Genomic DNA, 27882 nt, shown 5'->3' on the forward strand with positions numbered 1-27882 from the left:
AAGATTAGCCTCTTATTTAGTGTTGAATGTAATTTGGTTTAAGCCAATAAGAATTACAATTTGGTCGGCTAAATCCCAAATTGCCAGCCCACCCTCGTTCGTTCAGTATCCAGGTAGTAGATACCCAACAGGGTGCACCACGAGAAGGTGAGGATTGGACATTATGTCAGAAGCCCTGGTCGGTTCTCCGCATTCCTTTAAAGGCTATGTCGAGGTCTCCTCTCAGTTATACAGCTTTGACCCTTAAGCACCCCAATGTACATAAAAGAAAAGTTAATTTTCCGACGTGTAATAATAAACAACTCATCCCACAAGACAGACTGATTACCCTTTATTGGAATGGATTCTCCTTCTTCTGACATGCACAGAAGTGTCGAAGGGTCTCGCATCTGTGGGTGTACTGTATATGATTTTTGCTGCATGGTGCAAAACCACCACCTTGCTTATTGAAGCCTGAAATAATCTGAAAAAAAGTTTCATGTTTGGCTTCTACAGATTATTTAACTCTCAGACCACCACAAACTTTACCTCCATGGTAAAGTTTTCAGCTTACCATGAATATTAAAGTTTGCCACTTTCTTTTCATGAGTGTGGCTGACATTAAAAAAAGTAAATGACTGCAAGGAAGACCAATTCATCTGACCATAGACTGTATGGTTAGATGATCACTTATATTCTAGTGAGGTAAATGTGGAAAAAAAATTTGATCATCTGACCATAGACTGTATGGTTAGATGATCACTTATATTCTAGTGAGGTAAATGTGGAAAAAAAATTATTTTCATTTCATTAATAATAAATAATCACTGTGTGATACCCTTAAAGAGTGCACAGGATACCATGACAGAACTACATGACAAGCTTCCATTATTACTAATTTCTTAAAAATTAATCTGTTATTTTTAAAATCCCAATATTATCGTATCTTACATTTCAGTCTACTAATGTTACTAAGTGCATCAATCTACCTGGATCTTGCTCATTCACTGTGCTTTCTGAATGTCAGCATGGCATTCTGAAAGCCGAGAGGATGATCTCCCAATAATCTGTGTCTAGGTGACCGTATCTGCATATAGTAGTCCAAATGCATTGTCATCACATTCTACACAAGTGTGAGGATGTAATAACAGTCACAGCCTCACACTTAAGTCACATCTATCACTGGCACGTGTAATAATAAACAACTCATCCCACAAGACAGACTGGTTTATTTGTAAAATTTATTTGTCCATAAAATTAGTTTGTTCAGATTAGCCTTAAAGGCTAACTTGAACAGACTAATTTTAACTCGATGTTCACTATAATTATCAAGTCTAATTTCACTAACTACTGCAGCAAAATCCCATTAATCTGATCCTCTGCCAGCAATGTCCTTCACACATAATGTATAACCCTACATTTAAAAAAATTAAACTGACAGTTAACATTTACCTATAGAATTAGTCTATTCAAGTTAGCCTTTAGGGCTAACCTGAACAAACTAATTCTACGGGCAAATAAATTTTATAAGTGTCAGTGATAGATATCTCTCTCTAGTCTATCCTCAACATCAATGTCAGTCATCATGGATTTCAAGGATTTAGGTCTATTATGGCCTGTTATGGCATCAGAAGCTATCCACAAATCTCTTCAATGGATTTTGGATAGCTGCTTCTTCTTCTTTTTTTCACTGATAGTTTATAATGAAGTACTTGTATGGGCAGTCTTTTAACATGCTTCATCCACTTGTGTTCATATTTATTTTCTCTACTACTGGTTTTTGATTTCTTTTATTCTTTCTTCATTTTTTTATGACCAAATAGGGTGTTGTTTTGCTCATAAAATTCATCCTTGGTTATTGTTCAAATTTCACTTCCATATATCAACACTGGTAAAGCTAATATTAATATTATAAACTTTTGAATCGAGTGTCTGTGTACCAGGTTACATTTAAGCACAAAATTTGGTAGACCTGTTATTTTTAGGTATTTTGTAATTTTCAAATTTATGTCCTTTTTTATCTTCATATGAATTTATGCTTCATTAATATATAAATAATGCAGTGTGTAATGATTTTAATACTCATTTTGTCCGTGCGGTTAGCCTAGTGGCTTTGTGCTTCACAACCATATGCCTGGGGAAGGAGTGTCCTAGGTTCGATTCCCATCAACGATGTGAGGAGCTTAAGGATCTTCCTCAGCCATAGCCAAGTTAGCCGGTCTTGAGCGTGGACAGCAGGGTTTTTTCCGCGAGTTTATCTGGTGTTTTTCATCCCGCAAGCAGGCAAACCGGTCTGAGGACACACGGATTACAGTCAGGAATACTGACCCAGCCATAGGTCTGATTCATCAGTCTATGCCGGTTCCGGAGCTCGGATAAAATTTGGGAGGACTACATGGTACTGTGAACTCTCGTAAAAAGGCGAACGCAGTATCATCACATGAAATTTTATTTATTTATTTAATACTCATTTTCATATTTCATACAACTGTAGTGTTTTGAAAAGTCTTTTCCCTTATTCCTCCAGAGTTATTCAGTGATTGCAGCGAATAAATCATGAAAATTTATTCCAGAAAGATTGGAGTAATGTTTTCAAAATACCCATTTATTATATTAAAAAAAAAAAAAAAAAAAAAAAAAAAAAAAAAAAAACTGCAAGAATTACAGATGAAAATTTCTACTGTGTTCCAAGTAAGATTTATATGAGAATGTGAGAAAAGATTAAAAAAATTGTGCAGAATGCAAAGCCATGTAAATTAGGAAAGTTGGGGGTTCAGGCCAAAATAGGAGTTGAGAGCCAAACTTATTTTCTTGAGACAGCTGCGAAATCGAAATCACTGAAAAAAGAGATCTGTATGTTTAAATTTTGTAGATCTGGAAAAGCAAAATGATGAAGTTGTGGTTTTCTATATATTGGCAGTTCTTCCTAAATACCTTTTTACAAATGGGAAGAACTGCCAATATCTGTTTAGAAGACCACAGAATATATGATCTCCAGCCACACTACAGTTGTTCTAGGGTGGCAGACCATGTCATGGATACAAATCACTGGATCCAATGTGTGTGTGTGGGGGGGGGGGGCTTTTTCCTATGCAGGAACAGATTGAAATCAGACTATTTCTGAAATCCACCACAACACTAAAACATTCCCCATACTAAAACAAATTCAGCTATCATTTTGAGATCTTCAGCAAATATCCATTGCTGTACTACCTATGGGTACAAGGTCCTACCTAACATGGCACACCAGTTAGGTAGGACCTTGCCATTTAGACTGATTTACAGTCAGTCTCTGTATGTCTTCCTTCTAGTGTGCATGCATACATGCACATACTCAATATATTTTGGTGTGCATGGAGATACCATCATCATCATCAAATTCCTGACATGTACTCTCAAGGGGTGTACAGGATAAGATACAACATGAAAAACTTGCATCATTACTGACTTCCTATCTACAATTTTCCTCCAATCAATCTGTTACCTGTCAAGACTACAACATTATCAGATCTTATATTTCTAACTTCTAAGGCACTTTTTACTGTATCAATCCATCTATATCTATATCTTGGTCTTCCTCTGGATCTTTTTCCTGCCAACCTGGCAGAGAACATTTGTTTTGGTAATCTTTCCTCTTTCATTCTGTTTAAGTGACCATACACCTGAGATTAGCACAGTTAACACATTTCTGGATGCTAACAATGCCAAGTTCTTTCCTAATATCCTCATTTTTAATATGATATTGCCATTGATGCCATCTGTTCATGCTCCCTAATCTTTCTCAAGACTCTCGTATCTGCAGTCTCTAGTCTTTAGTCAAGTGTTTTATTTCTAACCCAGCTCTCAGATCCTTAAGTTAAAATTGGTTTGAAACTGTCTTGTATAAAGCTAATTTGAAAATGCCTTGTTGACCAAAGCTAAATAATGGCTTAGTAATTTAATTAACAAAATAAATGTAGTTAGTTAATTATTAGCTTAAGACATTTTTCCCCCCACTAAACATCAACATGAATGTCAAGTCCCTTCCTATATCTTCATTTTTAATATGACTTGCCATTGATGCCATCTGTTTAGGCCAACTAATTTTTCTCAGAATTTTCTAAATTTACTACATATTTTCATAGCGCTGATCTTTTTATTGCTGATTTTCATGCCAAATTTGTTATAGTGTTATTCAATTTATTTAGATAAACCTGGAGATTATAATAGAAGTGTGTAGGGGTATATCATCTGCATAAAGCAAAAAAACTTAGTTTAATATCTTTGATTTAAATATAATGCAGTTCATATAAATGATGAATAAGAGTGGAGATACCATGCATCCTTGTTTTACACCTGATTTTACGTTAAACCACATACCTGTGTTCCTTCAATTCTAACTGCTGATTACAACTTAAATATAGACTGCATTGCTCTGTATAATGTTCCACTTACCACATATAATTGTAGTATTTTAAAAAGCTTTACTCTGGGCATATTCATATTCCTTTTCCAGATTTACAAAACTTAAGTACAGATCGCTGTTATATTTCCATGATTTCTCATTTACTTGTTGTAATGTGAAAATCTGATCTTGACAACCTCTGTTTGGTTTGAACCCAGCTTGTTCTTCTACAAGTTTCTCTTCCACAAGAAGTGAATGTGAAAAATTCCATATATTGGCAGTTCTTAGGAAGAATTGCATTTAGAGATGGGAACTAAGAGAGCGCTACTCCAATCATCTGGAATTTGACCTTCTGACCAAACCCTCTGAATTATGCAGTGGAGCCACTGCAGAACATTTATAAGAAAGATTTCACTTCTATTCCCTTATTCTCAAATAATATCCAAATCTCCAGACAAGATCAGATTTCTCTTCAGGGGTTGACTTATACCTCCAGTCTCTTCTGGACAAACACATTGGAGCCATAGCTCCTTCATCCTCCAAAAAACTTGTATTTTTCTGTGGAAGTCAATCACCTGTACAACTGTTAACACTGTATAAATACCAAATCCACTCAACCTTGGACTACTGCTCACACATTTGGTGTGGCACACCTAAAACTTCACTAAAAATGCTTTGAAAGATGTGTTATCACATAATGCAATATCAGTGGCTTATCTGTTTGTGACACTGTAAAAGAATACATCAGACAAAATCCACAGCTGCAGGCAACATTATCAACCGGTGGAATGTGAACACCAAGAAATGCACAGGAAGAACCAAAGAAGCTAACACCAAGGAAAAAGATGCTTAGAAGGGTTGTACTAAAATGTAAACTGTAATCTAAATGTGAAAAACAATCAACCAAGAGTTTAAAGAGTCTACAGTGGAGTGGATTCAAGTTAGTAGTAGGACATTATGCAATGAGCTGCACAGTAGTCCCAATTTCTATGGAAAGGTAGTTTTCATATAAGACAAACACCAACCATTGCAATTAAAGGCACAGATTAGCATAAAGAGCATCATGCTTAATCCTAAGAGCACTGAAAGTCTGTGATATGGAGCAACAAATTACAGTGGCCTTTTGTGAATGAATTATGTCTGGGAACATTGCCAAAACAAAGACATCTGCTGAAGTGTAATGGTCGGAGCTTTCCCTCCCTGGAAGGAAGAACATCTATGGATAAGCAACACTTCAAGGATAATGCAATGCTTCCTACATCATGGCAGTTATAGGGAACAGACCACAACACAACAACACCCCATGTCATAACAGCATATATTATAAAATAGTTTGATAGTCATGTTAACATCCAAAATATTATTTTGGATCTTAACTCATATTATCACAAATAGGTGGAAAATAAGCTTACTTAAGCATGGAGGATATAATGATGTCATGAAGGACCATATGCTCTTAATGAAATACAGTGTTATCCCATGCCTTATTTCAACATAGTATATATTTAAAAATAATAATATCATATAGCTAGATGTAACAATTATAAAGTAAGACTACTTACCTGACCAAATAAAATAAAAAAACCAAAAATAATAGCACCCCAACGAATTCCAAACCAACGATCAATGAAGAATCCACCCAAGAAACACAGAAAGACATTTGGCCAAGAATACCACGAATAGAGTTGTGCAAATTTTGATGTATTTATGTCCATATCTACTATTATATGATCTTGAAGAGCTCCTGGGTTATCATAACAAAAATAACTTCCTGAAAATGTTAAGAAAATAAATTAATATAGATTATCACATGTATCTCATAAGTGTGATATATATATATATAAAGAAACAGATCCAGATTATGATTATTCAGACATATCCACAGTGTCATAAGACTATCACACCTTTGCTCAAAGTGATCGATAATGCACTTAACACTTTTTGAAGCAAACCCTTGATCCATTCAACTAATCAGTTAAAAATAAATAAATAAAAAATAAAATAAATAAAATAAAAAATAATTCAGGAATGGCCACCTCTGTTTTGCCATGTACTGAAAAATTTCTTATGCATCAATCCTATAAAATTCTTTTGGTAATTTGTGTTTCCATCATATCTTGTCTTTTCTGCCTATTTACTAAATTCAACATTTTATCCTTTAATCTGCTATAATGAACATTCCACAGACCTTTGAATATTAACACATCAGAACTACTGTGCACAGATTTAGACACCTGGGTTTCTTGTGAATGTGGTATTTATAAAGAATATTGGGCATCCTCATACAGAGATGGATATTTTTACAGATAGACAGGTTGCAAAGAGATACCTATCAGATACCCCATTTCCTTTTATTATTATTACTGCTCAAGACCTCATGGAGTCAAAGACTCATCTGGGAGGTCCTTTTATCACACACACACACAGCTCATCATACCATGCTTTGAACACATTCAGACTCCCTGTAGACACCACACTCTTAGGCAAGCCATTACAATCATTTACAACTCTGCACTAAAAAAACCTGCCTCTCACTCCCCTATAACACGACCTCTGGTTCTCCCCCGATCTCCCACTATTTTCTGTAGAACTTCTCCAGCATTGATCCTATAACAACCCCTTACCAACTTGTAAGTCTCTATCATATCTCCCCTCTTCCTGCTGTCCACCTGACTCTGCAAATTGCATCTCCTCAATCTTTCCTCATACATTCCAGAGGTCAGAAACTACCTTAGTCAGTCACCTTTGGACCCTTTCCAACATCTCTTCATCCTTCTGAAAACCAGGTGACCAAATCTGGGCACAATAGTCCACGTGTGGCCTAATCAAAGCCTTATACAACGGAACAAAAATCTCCCTACTTCTACACGTCAGTGTCCTCCGCATCATTCCCAGAAGCCTTTGTGTTGTCTTCACAATTTTGGTTATGTGTCCCTAAATTTCGGATCCTTATCCATTATCACCCCCAGATCTCTTATTTCTTCCACCTCCAACAATGTATCCTCACCAAGCATAAATTCTGCATCCCATCTTTGTTTTCCAAATTTTAAAACCTTACATTTTGCAACATTGAACCCACACCCCCATTTCCGTGCCCAATCACTCAATTTATTCAAGTCTTCCTGCAAGGTCACAACATCCTCACTACTCTTCATGGTTCGTCCCAACTTTGCATCATCTGCAAACAACTGAATATCTCCATCCAAATCTTCAACTATATCATTTTCAACTCACTAAGTCTACTATCCAATCCCACTCATCCTAATTTAAATACCAATATTATCATTCCACTTGTCCCAAGGAATGAAAATGGAGAAAAATTATAGAATTTGCTAAATTTAGAGGACTCTACATAATGAATGTTTCTTCAAAAAAAAGGAAGAATTGGAAATGGGCATGAAAGTGTGGAGAGAGATGTTTAATGAAACAGATTATAATAAAACCAACAGTGTCCAGGACAAAGATATAATAAATAGTTTCAATACAGATAGTGATCACAGATTAAGGAGATCAAGAATTGTTATCCACAAAAGATGAGAAAGGTAGAAACTAAGTAAAATAAAAGACTCTCTATTAATTTACCAATTCTGAAAAAACAGTTCTTCCAAAAAGAGACAGAAAAAAAAAGTTGTAATATTGATATGAATGAAGACTTGGATAAAAAGTACTAAATAATAACAGAACCATACTGTGGAATTAACAAAAAGAATGAAAATATATATATATATATATATATATATATTGAAGAAACTTTAAATCTTCTCAGAAAAAGAAGAGAAATGAAAAGAGATCTAGACAAGATAACTAGAATAGAATTCTCTGAGCCATGTACAACAAGAAAAAGGATTACACAAGAAATTAGAAACTTCAGAATCAGAATTACAACAGAAAAAATGGGTCTAGAAGGAGTGAGAAGAGTTGTCCATAAGACAAAATAAATTAATAACCGTTAAAGATGAAAATTAAATATTAAGGACAACGAACAGATAACTTAAAGGGAATCTTTCTATGCCAAATTATGACTGCTAAAAACAAACCAATACAAAAACAGAAATACTCCAAATGGAAGAGAAAGAAATATTGCCATAATGTTTTAAAAGAAGTTCAGTAGGCAGTGGGTAGTGAAGAGTAGTGGTGAAGATGACATACTGATATATAATTTGACATCTTAACATGAAGACAACATACTGATAGAAGTTTTGAAAGTGTTGTAAACCAATTACAACTATGCTAAGTAAAATTTATACATCCTGCCTAAGACAGAAGAGACTACCAAATAATGCTATCCTTATTATAGTTTTTAAAAAGGGAGACAGAGGATCTTAAAAATTATCACACAATCAGCCTCCTTTTAACATAATATAAAATTTTTACAAAAATTAGCAATAGAACAAACTAGATTTTTTTTCCAAGAATCTGAATCCTGCTTGTCCTAGCAGGATTCAGATTCTGTTTTCTAAATTCTGAAAAAACTAAGGCACTATTGATCATCTATAGGTAATAAGAAAAATCACTGAAAGACAAATGAATACCAAAAGTCCTTAGATCTGATCTTTATTGATTTTGAAAAGATATTTGATTCAATCTCAATGTAGCTATTTTAGAAACTCTAAAATTCAATTGCATCTGTAAAATCAGGAATAAATATGAAATTTTCTATAAAATGCAGAGTTAGACAGGAAGATGCCATTTAACCTAAATTATTTACAGCAGTCCTAGAAGAAATTTTTAAAAATCTGGAATGAAAAACGGGAATTACATTAAATTGAAACGAAGTAAGTCACCTATGATTTGCTGATAATAGTTCTTTTAGGAAACTCTGCAGAAGAACTTCAACAAATGATCAATGAACTGAATGCAGAATGTAAAAAAAGAAGAAAAAAGATTAAATATAAATAAAACAAATAAAAATAAAACAAAAATAGTGTATAATAAATACATAACAAAAAAGTCAATAGATACAGATCACTAGAAACTGATATAGTGACCTCCTATGTTTACTTAGAGCAAAAGATTAGAGTACAGAGGAAGAAATTATATGAACAATTCAACTTGGTTGGGTAGGCTTTGAAAAATACTGTTAAGCATTCAAAGAGAGACATCCAAATCTGCCTTAAAATAAAAATATTCAAACGTTGTATGCTTCTAGTCATGACATATGAAAGTGAAACTTGGGGTTTGACTAAACAGCTGATCAACAACTCAGAGCAATATATGGAAAGATCACTGCTTGGTATTACCATTCAAGGTTCAAAGCACAATACTTGGATCTGAAGTCAGACCAGGATGAGACATTATAACAACCATAAATAGTCCACATGGCAATGGACAGGTCATATTGCAAGAAATAACACTCAAAAATGGACAGAGTTGATATTTGAATGATATCTCAGAGATGAAAAGAGAGCTATAGGAGGACCAAAGAGATAGTGGGATGAGATTAAAGAGATGGCTGGAACTCAGTGACATGGAAAAACTCAAGATAGGACTGAGTGGAGAGGGAGGTATTCATTCAACAGTGGATAGAAAATGCTGTTGATGATGGTGACAATATCTAAGATCATTGCAAAATCTAATTAAAGCACAGTCTATAGCAGTGATGGCGAACCTATGACACGTGTCAGCACTGACACACTTGAGGGTTTCAGGTGACGCACCTTGGATGTTGAAAGATATTGGTATTCTGATGAAAAAACTGCGATAAATTGTGTAAGATCACTCTCAGTTAAGGCGAAGGTAGGTTTCGGTTCATTGAAAGAATTATATTTTATAATTAGCCTATTTCATTTTGTAGTTAGCTTATTTCTATTTTATTTTGTAACTAGCCTATAAACAATGAGCGTTTTAAGTTTACGTTTTCTTTCTTAATCATTATAATTTCTGCATAGTCATATGATATTATAAAAACTTATAAAAATTATTATCAATATTATATGATACAAACTTATAAATACGTGCTTTATATATTATAAACTTAAAGTTTTCATTTGATTTCTGTGTGAAATTCGTTCATGCATGCATTCAAAGTCTCTCGATTGAGTAATACAAGTTCTAAACTTAATTAAAACCACTTTAACATAAAATATAATTCACAGCATTAAATATTGAATTTATCTGAGTAAATAATGAAAACATTTTTATAGTTGCAATAAATTCAGTAAATTTTGTTAAATAATGCAAATAGTAATAACAAATTACGATGACATCGCAACAAAACCTACTAAATAGCTGCTATTTAGTAGCATGATAGAAAGTAAAATAACAAGGTTGCTACGAACATACTGGTAATAAATCTGGTAACCCTACTGATAGAAGTAGTGGTAGTCTTGCATGGTCTTCCACTTAAGTAATTTGAGTTGTTGGTGTATAATTCATTTCCCGTAATTGTTAGTTCTTATTAATTATTACTGCTGTATATAATTGTGCTCTTTTTTTAATTGTGAACCCTTTTACAATGGCAGCTAGCACTAATAAAAAACTAAAATTATCACAGAAAGGAAGTAGAAGAAATTTCCAAGATGCCTGGACTGAACAATATGGTGTTATTGATGGAGGCAATAAAGTTCTCTGGAAATTGTGTGATGAGCTATCTGTGAGTAGAACTTGGAACGTAAGAAGACATTTTGAAATTAAGCACAAATGGTTCCTAGAAAAAACTTCTGAAGAATGCAAAGAATACATATTGCAACATCTAAAACTGGCAGAATCACAATCAGGGACTTTAATTAAATTTGTTTCAGGACCTTCAAATTTAGTAGCCGCAAGTTACAGTATTTCACATACTATTGTTGAACATGGGAAACCACTTAGTGATGGTGATTATATTAAAGAAGCTTACGTAAAGTGTGTACCATTTTTATTTGAGGACTTTCATAATAAGGAAGCTATTGTAAAGTGCATGAAAGAGTTACCATTAAGTAGGAATACTATTAAAGACAGAGTTATATCAATGAATGCTAGCATAGAAAATCAAATACAACAAGACTTGAACTCATGCCATTGTTTTTCCATTTGTCTCAACGAAACTACAGATATTACGTCATTAGCACGATTGGCTATTACTGCAAGATATGTTCATGGTGATTCTATGCACGAGGAATTGATAAAGTTAGAAAATTTACCTCAAAACATGACAGGTAAAGACATATGCGACTGTGTTGTTAAAGTGTTCTGTGAGAAACAGATTTATCGAAAATATTTTCGATTACAACTGATGGTGCACCTAATATGGTTGGCTGTAATGTCGGTTTTATCAAACAATTTACAGAATATGTTGGTCATCCCCTGGTTTGTTTCCATTGTATTACACATCAGGTGCAAAACTGGGCTTAAAGGATTTGGATGATGTGATGAGAATTGTGACAAAGGTAACTAATTTTATTGCTGCCAGGGCTTTAAACAAACGAGAATTTAATTCACTTTTAAACGAAGTTGAATCAGTGTACAATGGTCTATTAACATACAATAATATTCGATGGTTGAGTCGTGGCCAAGTACTTGGAGCGGTTTGTTGAATGTTTAAATGAAATTAAATTATATTTAAATACAAAGGGCATGGAGCACGAATTTTCTCAGTTGAACGATTCTGCTCGGCTCAGTAAACTGATGTTTTTCAAAGATTTTTCATTGCACCTGAATGAACTTAATATGCAATTGCAAGGTTTCAGAAAATCTGTCGATGTTATGTTTGGCATGATCAAGAGCTTTGAGAATAAACTCAAAATATTTCAACGTGATTTAGAAAGTAACAATTTTAAGTATTTCCCAAGAGTAAACATTTTTTTATTTAACGAAACCAGCCCCAAAAATTGTGAACAACATATCAACCAATCTATCGAAGTTCTAAAGTCAGTAACTGAGCAGTTTTCTTCTAGATTTGAGCAATTTCGAATGTTGGAACAAACAATCCAATTCATAAAGTATCCTGATGAAACAGAATTCATGGATCTTTAATTAGATGACTTTGAGTGGTTGGATTTAAAAGATCTAGAAATGCAACTAGCCGACTTCCAGTGTAATCCTATCTGGAAAAGAAAGTTTATTGCTCTTAGAAATGAATTAGAAGAACTTGAGCGGGAATGTCTGCATGATACCGCGTGTAAAAATTCAGACTGTGAAATTCTAAGCGTGTGGAAAACCTTCCCAAAAACTTTCATGCTCTTAAAATCTTTGCTAAAGCTCTTCTAACAATTTTCTCTTCTACATACTCTTGTGAAACTATTTTCTGCTTTAAATAATATCAAATCGAAAGGGAGAAATAGATTGAGCAATGATTTGAGCACTGCCTGTGTAGCATTAAAATGTCCTATTAAATAAATAGCCTAATATGGTATGTATAAGTCACCATCTATGATTATATAGTTAAATTTATAATGCATATGCAAGTGGCACATCAACAAAGTCAATATTTAAAAAAAAAAAGATGTTTGACACACCTGGGTAAAAAGGTTCACCATCACTGGCCTATAGAGATCACTTAAATGTGAAAGTTTTTTAACTGGAAGGAGATTCCCTCATAACCTTTTAAGGAATACATAGCCAACTGGGACTTCTGACCTAATGTCCTCTCCTCAGCTTCTAGTGATATTCAGTTAGTAGGCATCCATCTCAGTACTGAATAAATAAGGATGATAAGCCTTATTTATAACTGAATAAATAAGGATTATCATCCTTATTTATTCAGTTGCCGGCCTAGTTGGCCAAGTGAATAGTGTAACCACTCTCCAGCTAAAAGGCTGCGGGTTCGAATCCCACTGTGGGCATAGATGTTTGTGATCGTCTGTGGAAATACCAGTGGTGGTCGGTGGCATAGTTGGTGACTGAATGGTGGAGATAGAGTTATAGAGCAGGTAGCCTCCCTCCCTCAATGAGTTTTTGGACTCCCTGGAGGTGTCAAATAATAATAATAATTGGAAATGGGTTAGAAATTTGAGATTTAGCTGACCAAATTGTATTCTGTATTGACTTACGCCACAAGATGATGTTAAAAGTTGAAATGCAATGACCACCAGGACATCTGCAGGTTAAACAAGGCCCTTGATGTTTTCATCTGAGAACCAGAACAAACAGTAAAAAGAAAGCTAGTGGAACAAATTCAAATTTGACATCAGCAGACCTCAAGATTAGGCAACATCCACATAAGATATATCAATGAAAAAGAAATGGAACTTGCAGAAGAATTAAAGAAGTACCACAATGTACATAATTGGCTATCAAAACAAAGACAAAAGCAGGTGAAATTCTCCTACATAACTACATGTTATATTCAGACATTAATGATCAGAGAAAGGAAGAAAATCAAAGCAGAACAGTTTTCAGATGCAAATATACAAATATTATAGCAACAGGGTTTTTCCCTCCCAGAAAATTGGGTTTTTCATCCCACACACAGACAAATCGGCCCTTCAAAACACACGCAATTTACAGACAAAAAATACTAGTTGTGGTGTTGGGCAGTAGATGGCATTGATGTAGATGATTGATAGTATAGGTTCGGTGTAGTGGTGGGGATGGAGAGTTATACAGTAGGTGTCCTCCAGCGATGAGTCCTCGGACTCCTTGGAGGTGTCAAGAACAATAATAATATTATCCAAGAAAAAAAATGAAGGAGTTTGAAAACAAGAAACAAACCTTGGAAAATCACTAGCAGACTTTAAAGAAAACTGACTAATCCATGGCAAAATTGTCTACAAGGATGGGAAAATCAGAACTCTGTGGTGCACGCAAGAAATTAAAGAGGCAGTCACAGAAAAGAAGTGTATTGAAAATTTTTAACAAGCATGTGCTCTAAGAGACTTTCAAAGAAGAGTGTATTAAAAAAATGCAGATAAAAGTTGGAGAAGACTTTGGTAAGAATATACAAGATAAATATCACGAAGGTGAAAAATACTCTAGAGACTATTGAAAGAACATACATATAAAGGAAAGAATAATGTAAAAGAAATCAGATAATAAAGGTGACATGAAAACTGAAGCAAAAAATGTTCTACATGTTTGGAGCAATTATTTTGAAACAAGCAGTGACAGAATGGTGGTTAAAAATATTCAAGAAGGATGCAATCAGGAGTACATATCAATAGTTGAACATAAAGTCATCAAAAACTTGAAATGTCAAAAGGCAGCCAGAGTAATGATATTTGAACAGAAATGCTCAAATGTGGAGGTATAAATGTGGTTTACAGTGACTCCACTGTATATTTCAGAATGCATAGTTAAAAGGTCAAATACCTGATGACCGAAGTAGAGCTCTCATAGCATCCATCTCTAAAAAGAGAAATAAAACTGAATGCAAGAATTATAATGGGATTTCCCTGCTGAGTGTACCAAGTAAGAATCATGCAAGCATATTTAAGAAGAGGCAAAGAAAAATATGCAAGAGAACCTGGATCAGTGGTTCTCAAGCGTTTTGAAGTCAGGATGCATTTAAAATCCTACAAATAATTGTAGGCGCACTATATACAAATTTTTGAGAAATATGTTATAATAATTATGTCAAATATTACAGAAAAAAAATAATTCGATAAAAAAAAATAAAATGAAACATACCTTAAGTTTATTCATTCTTGTGTTTATGAGAAACATGAGCCTGATGTGTCCTAGCGATTGCTTCAATGTTTGGGCATATATTTGAAAGGCAAACTCTCATTTCCTCATCAATACATTGAAGAGTTCCTCTCTTTTTACACTTAATTGTAGTGAGGGTAGAAAATCCTAATTCACATAAATATGTTGAAAATTGTAGTAAAATGTTCAAAGCTTTTTTAGATATTGACACATATTCTTCTTTTATAGAAATCCAAAAGGCTTCAAGAGACAATTCCTTATGTTTAATCATCAATCCACGATCTGTGGATATAGCTGCCAGTTCTTCTTCTTCTGTTAATGTTAAACCAAAATCACTTGAAGTTTCCATAAATGGGTTTCTGATCCAATCGTATTGTTTAGTGTTAAGTGATGGAAAATAAGAACTCAATTTTTCTTCTAAACTTGTTAAATGTTCAACTATTATTGGAAGTGTTTCATTTATGCAAGTGTTACTTACCAATGGAAACATTTCCAAATTACCTTCAACAGCTTTTCTTTTCCAAATCTGTAGTTTTCTCTGAAACGCTTTCATTTTGTCAGTGGATGTGAGAATATTTTCTTCTTTCCCTTGCATGCTAGTATTCAAAATATTCAGCTGCTGAAATATATCGGCCAAATATCGTAACCTGGCAATCCAAAATTTGCACCAAAGGAGGTTACAAAAATGTAATTGTTTCATCTCTTCAAAAAACGCAAGAAGTTCTTGTCGTAGCTCGTGTACACGGGTAAGTACTTTCCCCCTTGACAGCCACTTCACCTCAGTGTGTAAAAGCAGCCATCTGTGTTGTGAATCCATATAACGATTGACAGGTCTTGTTTTAATAAAGTTTACCATCTGAACAACTTGATCTAAAACTTCTCTTAATTTTTCTTCCAATGTTTTTGCCATCAAGGCCTCCCTATGAAGAAAGCAGTGAGTTACGATAACATTCTCATTTTGTTTTTTTACAAAAGATGTAAGGCCCTTAACACAGCCTACCATGGAAGGGGCTCCATCTTTACAAATGCCTACACACGACTTCCATGTTAACTGCCATTTATCAAGATAGCTATTCAAAATGTTAAAAACGTTCTCACCTTTTGTAGACACACTTAATTCCTTGCAAAAAAGAAACTGATTTACTATTTGATCTTCATTAATAAAACGGACGAATGCTAAGAGTTGCGCCTTGTTGGTAATGGCTGCTGACTCATCAACTCGCAATGCAAAATTTGAATACTGAAGTTTACATTTTTCTCGATATCAGAAGACATTTCTATAATACGCCTGTGAACTGTATCGTTGGACAGAGGAATCTTGCTTATTTTCATTGCTGCTTCATTTCCTAGCATTGTCATGACCATTTTTTTGCATGCAGGCAAAATAAGTGACTCACCTAAAGTATGTTCTTTCATATTTTTTGCTATCAGTTCTGAGACTTGATAAGAAGCAATTTGAGCTTTATCAGAAACAGCCATTATACTTTTAAAAGAATTTGCCACTTTTGTTTGCTGTTCAGACAATCTCTTGAAAAAACTTAGATTTATCTTGTAAATTAGAGTGTATAGTTTTAAAATGTTTACTCAATTTACTAGGAAGCAATGATTCATTTGCCATTTTACATCCACATACTAAACATAGCGGCAAAGGATGATCTTCACTTCTGGTCCAAGTGACACACAAGCTTAAATAACTTTCATATATTTGCGAGTAGGCCGTGATTTTGCTTTCTTACTTGCACTTAACTTTTGCTCACTTCCAGAATCTGATTCTTCAATATCACACTTCTTTTTGAGAAATCTATCCATTTTATTTGGGTGTATTTATCTGAAAATAAGTAATATGCACATAACATCCACTTCCAACACTTTTAAAATAAGTAATATACACAACAAGAATAAGCCATATTCTTGTTCTCTTTGCAAGAAAAACCACTGTTAATTAACATAATAATGATGTGTTGACAAAAAGAGCAGTATATCTGTAATGAAAAGGTATAATAGAGTAACTATATTTATTTTTATATCTGGACACATATTTCTCTGGAATACCACAGGGTGCACCCGGAAATCTTCTAGGGCACACCCTTTGAGAACCACTGACCTAAAAGAACAAACTTGTTTTAGGCCAAATAGAGGTTGTGAGGATCAGATTTTTCACTTAAGACAGTTAAAAAATCATGGGAATATAACTAGGATCTGCATTTAAGTTTTATAGATCCAGAAAAGAAATATAAGGTTCCAAGAGAAAAGCTATTCAAAACACTATAATTAGATGATGTAAACAGAGCATTAAAGTGAGCAACACTTAGCCTACATTTGGTAAGCTGTTAGAACTGAGGGAGATAGCAGGATGGTTTGATAAAATCTGCACTTAACTACTGCTATTCATCATCTATATGGATCACATTATAAAAGAAAATGGCATCAAACTAGACAGCAGAATTAGAGATAATCACCTCAGCTCTTCACTTCTTGCATACAGTGTTACATTCCTAAATAAATCCAGTACAATTCTGCAGGATTCAGCAATAAATAGACAAATACTATGCAAATAAGCAAGAATATTGAAAATATCAACTGTATTCTAAATGGGACAACTGCAGAAAACAAGTAGCATTTTAGCTATTTAGGTTTAGTAAAGACGGCAAATTAAATATGGAAATAGATAACAGAATAAGCAAGCTGTTATAGTGGGAAGTCAGCTAAATGATTTTTGACTGTCGCTCTTATTCCAAATAGAATTAGAGAGAAATTAGTTAAAACACTAAACTAGTGTATACAAGACAGTGGTCAAACCAATTTTAACTTATTTAAATAACCTTCACAGTTTACACATGTAACAAAAATTATATAGAATTTTATTCAAAAATTCCAATATATTTCATCCAACATTATGTGGACATCATTTCATGATTTTAAATTATGAATCTGCATACCACTGTCTTGTATACAGCTGGGATAGAAGCATAACAGATCAAAGACTAGAGACCACAGATAAGAGTTCTGAGAATGATTAGGGAAGTGAACAGAAAAAAATTAAGAACTTGACATTGTTAGCATTCAGGAATGTGTTAAAGCTTCAGGCTATGTGGTCACTTAAAAAGAATGGCAGGAAAAAGGTCCAGAAGAAGACCAAGATCTAGAGGACTGATACAGTTACAAGTGTCCTAGAAGACTGAAATATTAGATACAACAATATTATAGAGTGCTGACAAATAATAGACTAATTTGGAGAAAAACTGATGATTTTAGCTAAATTGAATAACTGCTGTAACATATATTGGCATGAAAATGAGCAATAAAAAAACTAAAACTATGAAAATAGACAGGAGAATAGAAACATGAACTGCATTCCAAATGAAGAACCTATAGAAAAAAAGTAAAACATTTCAGCTGTTCAGACAATTTTCAGTGAAGATGTCAAAGATTAAACAAAGCTGGTATCATGATGGGTCAAGTGAATACATTTATATGGAATAAAAAGTTAGTTAAAACACTAAATTAGCAATATACAAGTCAGTATTCAAAGAATAGTAACTTGTAGAGCTGAGTTAGAAGCAAGTGGTCAATCAAGGACTGAAACCAGTTAAGAGAATTCTGAGAAAAATTATGGGAATGAGCAGATGACATCAATAGTAGAATCACAGTAAAAGTGAAGATATAAGAAAAAAACTTGACAGAATGTGTGAGAAGAGCTAATCTCAGTAGTAATATAGAAGATTAACAAAACAGGTGTGCGATACCAGGGTGGTAAGAAAATATCCTTAGAAAGACTGATATATAAAATAGAAGTTCTGACAAATAACAGAATAATTTGGAGGATACATATCAGGAATTAAAATGATCACTACAAATCTCCTTTGTCTCTAATATATCTGCACCCACCCACCCCCTTAGTATGATGTTTCAGAGTATAAGCACTGAACAATAAGATAAATAATTTACTGATTACTAATATTTTGCTAGATTTCAAACAACCATTTTCAGGACACAAATTATGATGAAACATATAGTACTCAATTATCCTATCAAAATGCCTCCTGGGGGGGGGGGGGGAGTCCAAATAAAAATGACATTAATTCAGAAACATGATAAATGTTGCCTCAGAATGACTTTCTCAGATCTTTGGTAAATTAATGTAGCTAAACTTACTGAGGTTAGAGGAGTGTTTCATAGCTGATGATTCCAAAAATATGTCTTTCAGGCCTTGCAAGCACAACTCCTATAGACTTGCAAGCACAACTGTCTTCCACCATTTAATCTTGTGTGAAGAAATATCCAGAGTATGATCTGCCATCCTGACTTGCCATACAGATTGTAAATGTAGTTTATGTTTTTCAAGGCAGATATTAACAGACCTATCAATCTGTCCAAAGCGGGCTCAGTTACATGCACAAGGAACTTTATACTCCAGAATGTGCAAGATGATAAAACAGAGAACTGATGAACAATGCTGAATGGATGTTCAGTTTGCGTGTGGCATGGAGATCATGAAAAACTTTAGCATCTTTTCAGATGAATCCAGGATCAAGGGGATGGGAGGGGGGTGACATGGAACATTTTGTCTATTATCATTATGGGGTTGTAGTCATGTAGCTATTTTGATCTAAATTGTGGACTCCAAAAGTTTCTAAATAGGATAGTTCAACTTGCCTGGAGTGCATTCAGAAAATTGAAAAGCATTTTTCAAAACAATGATGTCCCACTCTGTTTAAAAAGGAAGACATTTAACCAGTGCATACTTCCAGTCATCTCATATGGTTGTGAAACTTGGTTGTTAACAAAAGCACTGACAAATAAATTAACTCAAAAACAAATGGAGAAGTTTATGCTAGGCATCACATTAAAAGATACGTGAAACACCTGGAAAGAAGCCAGACTCACATCACTGACATCATTCTTCACCACAAGCGACTAAAATGGAAATGGGCCGGACATCTATCCAGAAAAGAAGATGAGCGATGGACCATCATACTAATGAACTGGATTCCTAAAGAAGGAAAATTAAGTCGAGGATGTCCTAAAAGAAGGTGAAGTGATGAATTGTCAAATTTTGTTGTGGAAAATTGGTCCTTTGTCCAGAAAATGGCTGAAAAGAAGAAGCTATTGGCTAAAAACAGCATGGCAAAAGTAATGAGTTCTTATTCAAATTAAGTGGATATTGAATCCAACATTATTTCAAAGCTGAATAGAGAAACTAAGAAACTACTACAAGAGTTTCATGCCGAATATATAGAAACTATAAAAGTCTTGGTGGATCCAAGCATAAGCACACCTTTCGTGAGAGGAGCAACTCATAGTAAAGGTGGAGTAAGCTCTGATCACTATCCTTAGTATTTCCCATAATGTAAAACACATCTCCTATGTATAATATGTATGATGTTATACATTATAGGGGGAGGGGAGTAACATATAACATCATACACTTTTTTTACATTATTTTACATTTTGGGAAATACTAAGGATAGTGATCAGAGCTTACTCCACCTTTACTACAAGTTGCCCATCATGAAAGGTTTGCTTACGTTTGGATCCACCGAAACTTTTATAGTTTCTATATATTCGACACAAAACTCTTGTAGTTTCTCTATTCAGCTTAGAAATAATGTTGGATTCAATATCCACTTCATTTGAATAATTTTGCATTGACAAAGTGAAGACTTTTGGCTCCCTTTTTTTTTTCAGTAATGAGTTCTGTTGCAAGAATCATGTCATTAAAACAAATAACCTAACTCTGTGCATGAGTGATTTTTAAGATAGCATACTGTTGAGATAAATGATGGTACAGCTTACTCATAAGTACCTTCTAATGTGTGTAGGTTTCCTATAAACAGAAAATGGTAACTAGCATTTCTAAAAAGGTAAGAAAGGTCTTTTTCTGCAGTTAAGTGTATTTTTGGTGGTTTAAGTGCATTAAACATGTATCTAAAAACCTAACATGTCTACACCATGAGATCTAATAGCAACTACATCATCCACATAGCAAGCCAGATTATTAGTCTGTGTGTAGTGTGTTGAGTGCTTGGTTTGCTAAAAATTCCGTACTGAAATGAGTTTTTTTGGGGGGGGAGGGGAATCCGTTAGTCCCATTTAATTGCATATTTTTCCTTTCTACAAAAAATAACTTAAATATTAAAAACTTAAATATTAAAATTGACCATGATACTGAAATTTATTATTATTATTAAAGGAGTCAGGAACTCATCAAGGACATACTATTCACACTAACTGTCATATCTGTTCTTGAATTCATTCACACTGCTTGTACACACAACATTCAATGGCAACACATTCCAATCACACACCACTATGAGAGAAAAACCTTGATCTTACCCCCCTTCTTCATGGTATTCATCCTCAGCTTCTAAAGTTGCCCTCTCATCCTTTCTCCATCCTCCATAAAATGAAAAATTCCATTAACTTAAATGACTGTATGACTCCAGAAGTTTGTAGGTCTCACTCATATCACCCTTCTTTCTCCTGTTTGCTAGTGTCTGCAGTCTATAAATTATCAATCTGTCTTCATAATTAGTATCTCACAATCCTGATATAATTTTTAACACTCTCCTTTGCACTCTCTCTCCACGGTATCAGAATCATCACAGAAACAAGGAGACAGACTTGCGCACAATAGTCCAAGTGAGGTCTTATGAAGTCCTTGTATAATGAGCAAAAATGAAGTTTGTTTCACAATTGAAACTATCCTCTGAGTTGTATTTGTAACTTTGCTATATGACCCCTGAATTTCAACTTCCTATCTACTCCAAGATCCCAAGCCTGATCAGTTTTTTTTTAACATAATTCCCCTCCAACATAATATGACATTGGATATCTAATCTGACCAAAGTGCATGACTTCATATTTACTAACATTAAACTGACAGCCATTTTCCAACACCCACAATTCTAGCCTATTCAAATCATTCTGCATGTACTGCATATCAGTTGCATTACTGATTACTCTGCCTATCATTGAATCATTAGTAAATAGCTGTATGTCACCTGTCAAATCCTTCCCAATTAATGTAGAAAATGAATAACAGTGGACCAAGGGCTGATCCTTGTGGTACACCATATATGTATACAATGCTTTAGAAATGCAAGGATTTAGGACTAGAGTGGCCTAAATCCTTGCATTTCTAAAAACATAAAGTCATTTCAGCTAAAAAAAAATACAGTAATGCTCAATCATTTCACTTATCACCCCAATTGGTTACAGCAAACTTGTTTCCCAAGTTGAAACTGAGACTGAAAGGCTTCCAATTTGATACGATGAATTACATTTGTCTTTTTTAAGTTTATGTAAGAGCTGGAAATACATGCTTCGGTCATTAATTACTTTGTTGAAAAAGGTTATATATGTTGCTTTGTGAAACTTTTTTTTTTAATTTTATTTCATTCTTTTTTACATCCTTGCCACTTTGCATATATTGTAATGAGTAACACGAAATCCAAAAGCAAAATGTACAGAAATACACAGTAATTCTTGACTCTGGTGCTTGAATGGATTAGAAGCCTGGCACTTGTCTCCTTAAACAGCAATTTCTGATGTCTGGTTCCCATCATATATAAGCACTGTGGGTGGGCTATTAGTTAAATGCAGAGGTAATTTTAATCATTCAAATTTAGCCACACATAAGACATAATTAACAAAAACCACTGACATACATTTAAGCATACATTGTTTTCACAGGCCAACAAATGAAATCAACACAAAGATTGAAAGAGCGTTATATTTTTTAAACAATATTAAACATTAATTAATAAGGCATTTGATCTTCCATATTACCATTCAAATATTTGCCATGAATTCTGAAAGTTACCACATTCAACTGGATCATTAGTTATCAATTTTTTTTTTAATACAAAAGTTAATTTTGAGAAATAAATTTCAGATAATTTTTTTTAATAGGAATTCAGATGCAATCCAAGCAATACATGGCTAAAATTGGATAAAGACTGAGTTTTTTGATGACATCTCAGTTTAAGGCAGTATATATATAACATTCAAAGAAATGTTAGTTTTCTTGTGGATCTGCTAGTGGGATCATAGTACCATTTTTAATAAGCAGGTATCAATAAGTTATTTTTTATTAGAATTACTGAAATCCATAATATTTATATATCCATTCTAATATCTGAAGATCAAAAATTTGGTAATTTTGATCTTCAATCCTAAGAATGATATACAATAATCCTGCCAATTTGCTGGCAATGAACTTAAGGTTTTTCCCTCCCCATAAAAGTTTTAATTAAGTCAATTAAATGTGAATTTAATAAAGAAAGGAGAGTTGCTTATGCTATCAAATGCAGGATTAAGTGGGAGAAGAGTATATGGGGTTTTTGAATTTACAGGACCCTCATATCTCTGGAATGGTGTAATATGGTTTTTTGGTGATTTCTTTGGATTAAGATGTAACTTTTTTTTTTTTTTTTTTTTTTAATAATTTATACTTTTTTTTTCTTTTGAGGTTTAATAAGATCTGGATCTAGAACATAGCAAATAGAGGCATCTTTAAAAGATTGTTCATTTTTCTGTTATATTCTGTTTGATCCATTATTACAGTATTATATTACCCAGACTTGCATTGTCTATGGATTATTTTATTTATTATTTTTTTTTTGTGGATAACTCTTTCAAGGTTACTAAATCTTCTGGTGGAATGTTGCTCTTGGAAGGTGTTGGCCATATACAAATGAATATTGTTAGCCACTGAGGGAGATGGATTATACATCCCACTTTCAATGGTGGTTATGATTTCTACGACAGACTAGGTGTGATGGCAAAATTACAACCTCAAATGAGAGTACTTATTGCATCTTCTGTAAGTGGCAGTGATGATAAATTCACTACAAAGCAATCTTGTAAGTTCTGGATTTATAATTTTTAGAATAAGTGAGATGTGGCTTACAGAGGATAACATGAGCAGGTATAGAATGTGCTTGTTGGAGTATATTTAGGCAGGAAAGAAAAGAGAAAATAGGGCTGCTAAAAGTGGAGAACTCAGAATGAAAGAGTGGCAGTAACATCTGTGATATATATATACACACACACACATGGTGTGAAATTAATTATGTCACACCTCCAAGGTCTCATCCTGGGAGGGCACTCTACTTCACTATGCACAACTCACCTATTTAGTCCTACGCATGCTGACTACTGCACCACTAATATTTTTCGGCTGTAAAGTGCATGTGTTCACCTGGCAGACTGGCAGGCATTTTTTGTAGGATGTTGGTATTTGGTAGCGCAGGCCAGGGTATACTGAACAAGATGAGATTGAAATGTTTCAACAGTTTGGAAGAGGTAGTCAATTTTTTTTTTTTTTTTCAATTAACTATGAGTAGATTTGCTTGAATAACTACTTGAATACATCTAGCTTTATAAATAAAAAAATAATGAGTTAAACCTGGTCGTTATTTGAGGTAGTTGATTATCATGGATGATTTTAATTATAGTGATATTGGTTGAGAGGCAGTAATTGTCACAATTGTAAAGAAAACGAGTTTGTGTTACTCAGATTTAACACAGCATGTGATCAAGAGAACATGTGTATAAAACTACAAGATGTGATGCGAATGAGGTTTCTATGTAGCCTCCAGTTGACAAGAGTCATAATTTGGTACTAACATGAGATGTGGCTAAACGCCTATTCCACTTAGGACGGAATCATTAAAAGTTAACTTCTGCACTACCTGAAAGCAACTTGACTAATAGTCACTAGCATGGATTCTAATTGTTGATCAACCTGGGATGATCTTGTTCATGTCACCCATGTTTCTGACATAAAAGTCTATTAAATAAGTTTTAACTTATCTCTCTCTCTTTTTATGATCACCAGACCTCTTTAGAGTCAAAAGACATATCATGGAAGGTCCTCACTATCATACACAATGCTCATCAAGCTTCATGTTTACTTTTTTATATGGACAGGTAACTCTCATGCAATATGTTCCACATACATTATCCAAGCAAAAGCCTGTTACTCACTCTCCATTGTTCACATCCTTTATATCTATACAAATTTTGGGAATGGATTCTTGTTTTATACCATATCTCTTTTTACTCTGGGGAAAAATCTATTCTGCATTAATTTCCTACAAACTTCTCACCAACTTACATGCCTCCATCAAAGACAGTCACCAAATAAAAGATGCTTAACCTAAGACAGATGCTTAAAGCAGTTATACTTCTTTGTTTCTACATGTTCTCTCTCTCTCTCCTCCTTCATTCCAGCCTATATTTCCATAATTAACATATGACTCATAATGATTGCTCTCCTCTTATTTACAAAAACTAATTTACCTATACATTTCCTAGTCATCATTCTCCACATTTACAGGTCTACAGCAACATCATACTAAATATTTCATCCTATCTACCTGCACCTCACTTCACACTGCCACTACTTACTCCTGCATCTCCACTTGAGATGGCACAATTCCTACATTATCAGCAAGCAATCTTCTCTCTGACTAAGGGAGATGTGGCACTAGTTCTATATATGATCAACAGTATAAATACACATATATCCAACTAGTTTGGTCTGATATGGTTTGATTTGATTTTTATACTGCCAAGACATCAAAGGTCATACTGCCCCAGGACACAGGTTACAAATGATACACGATTAGTAGGATAACCACAAACACTCATAGTGGCGAGCCTGCAGCCTCTTGGCTGGAGAGTGGATATGCTAACAACTCAGTCAACAAGGCCAGCATATCCACTAGTATCTAATTTGATACAAACTAGCATCGAATAGTGCCCAGTATTTGAGCCTCCATAGCGCAATTAGAAGAACAATGCACACTGCTCCCTTAGATTGAAAAAGAATTGAGTTTGATTCTCATAGTGAGGAATCTTTATATAGGCTTTTCAATTGTAGGAGTTAGTAGATCTCATATGAAGACAGCAGGGTTATTTTCTCTCAGAAACTCAGATTTTTCATCCAGGATACAGGCAAATCAGCAATGAGAACACATGCAATTTACAGACTATATATATATATATATATATATATATATATACACACACACACACTAGTGGTGGTGAACAGTATATATATATGTGTGTGTGTGTATATATATATATATATATATATATATATATACACACACACTAGTGGTGGTGAACAGTAGAAGATGCTGTATGTGTCTGTGTTAATGGTAGTAGTATCATGTAATTGGAGATCAGTTCATTATACCACAGCATACATAAGAGGACTAATAACTTCCTTAGCTTTAGAAAGTTTTTTTAACTTGGGTTTATTATATATTAAAGATACCAAGAAATTATATACTTGGTTTTAATCCTTTTCCCAAGGAAGCCAAACAATGTTTTGTGCATGGAATATATTCACGTCTGAGCTACTTGTATATAGAGGCTAATGACTTCATATCCTCATGATTTCTGCATTATTTCAACCTTAGTACCTCTCTCTCGGCTCTCAACGATGAGACCTGAATAAAGGTCAAAACCGGTCTGGGTAGTGGCCCTTCCTATTATGCATAGTATTATACACATCCAAAACAGGGGGGGGGGGGCTCTGCATTATGGGATACATACTAAGGCAAGTGATATGAAGTCATTAGCCTCTATATACAAGTAGCTCAGACGTGAATATATTTCACACGCAAAACATTGTTTTGCTTTCCTGGGAAAAGAATTATAACCAAGTATATAATTTCTTGGTATCTTTAATTCCTTAGCTTTATTTACTATTTTCATTTGCCATAAAAATAGCAAACACCTTTACTTCTGGTTGTTAAAGATGTTACTCTCCAGCAAAACATGCAAACTGGCCAGAAAACACATGAAAAAAAAAAAAAGTAATACAGGCAGTGAACGTACAGTGTAGAGTTGGTCTTCTACAAGGAGTCACTGGGACTCCATTAAGGCATCACATATCATAAATGAAATAATTTTACTGCCAATTTAACTAGTCTTAATAATTTTTGTTTATTGCTGTTATCTACATGTTAGGTTAAGAGTTAACCAGAAATCAATTTCAGCATTAACTCAAAGAAATTAAAAATACAGTTGTACTGTGATATCTCTGAATAGTAAATGTTCCATAATTAAAGTAAAATATTCATATATATAAATCAATTTATAAATATGGAGCATCTTGATTTTTTATTTATTAATAATATATAATTTATTTGTTGCATAAGAAAAAATATCTTAAAATCAGAGCTCAGGAAAGCTTCTTGCTATGGTAATTGTGAATATTGTCATAATAACAGTAATAATAAATACAAATGATATGAAGAGAAAGCAGCAATGTGACACTCAATTTTTTTTATTTTCAATAAGAAAAACTTGAGTGTAATTAAAATTCAGTGATATGATGCTACATAATTTTTTTTTTCGTTTGTTATAACTGCAGTTACCAGCCAAGCCAGAAACGGACCAAAATTTAGCTAAACTCACCGAAGCCTAAGAAGCACATAAATAGCAAGACAAAAAATCTATGAATGGTTTTGCGAGGGTTACATATGTCCAAAACACTACATCCACTACTAGTGGTACTACTTTCGCGTTCATCTTCATTTACAGAGTTTATTGAAGTATTAACGTTAGGTTCTTGAAGAAGCGGCGTCCGCTCTTCCGCCATCTTGGTATTGTGTGGAGACCTCACGTGATTCCGCCTTTAAAATTGGCAACCACCTACCTTTTTTTTATGCCCACTTGTAAACAAACATGTTTTGAGACTGCCATTGATAATAGAACACTAATCAATGCTTGGAATGCAATAATGAAACTATTCTTTTAACTATGAATACAATAACAACATTGTAATATTTAATCACAATTAAAATAAATAACACTATATAAATTGACTAACGCATCATATAATAATAGACTGTAATAGCTTAATTATATATAATTATTATACTGGAGATATATAACGTTTAATTATTTTTTAAAATTATTTCCATAAAGTGCCT

General features: G+C 33.8%; 1 protein-coding gene across 1 annotated transcript in view; it reads right to left on the minus strand.

Annotated features, from left to right (window-relative positions):
* The window catches only part of LOC150093413 (lysosomal dipeptide transporter MFSD1-like), a 214904-nt gene extending 187353 nt beyond the window's left edge, over nt 1–27551 (minus strand). The window contains exons 1-2 of the mRNA XM_090413277.1: nt 27365–27551; nt 5926–6134 (exon numbers count right to left, since the gene is read on the minus strand). Coding sequence (XP_090269403.1) covers nt 5926–6134; nt 27365–27548 — 393 coding nt within the window. The 5' untranslated portion in view covers nt 27549–27551. The remainder of the gene's footprint in view (nt 1–5925; nt 6135–27364) is intronic.
* Between the last annotated feature and the right edge of the window lie 331 nt (nt 27552–27882).

Source organism: Typopeltis vanoorti, chromosome 24 (assembly GCF_054136105.1).
Source record: "Typopeltis vanoorti isolate ZY-2024b chromosome 24, IOZ_Tvanoo_1.0, whole genome shotgun sequence".
Lineage (NCBI taxonomy): Eukaryota > Metazoa > Arthropoda > Arachnida > Uropygi > Thelyphonidae > Typopeltis > Typopeltis vanoorti.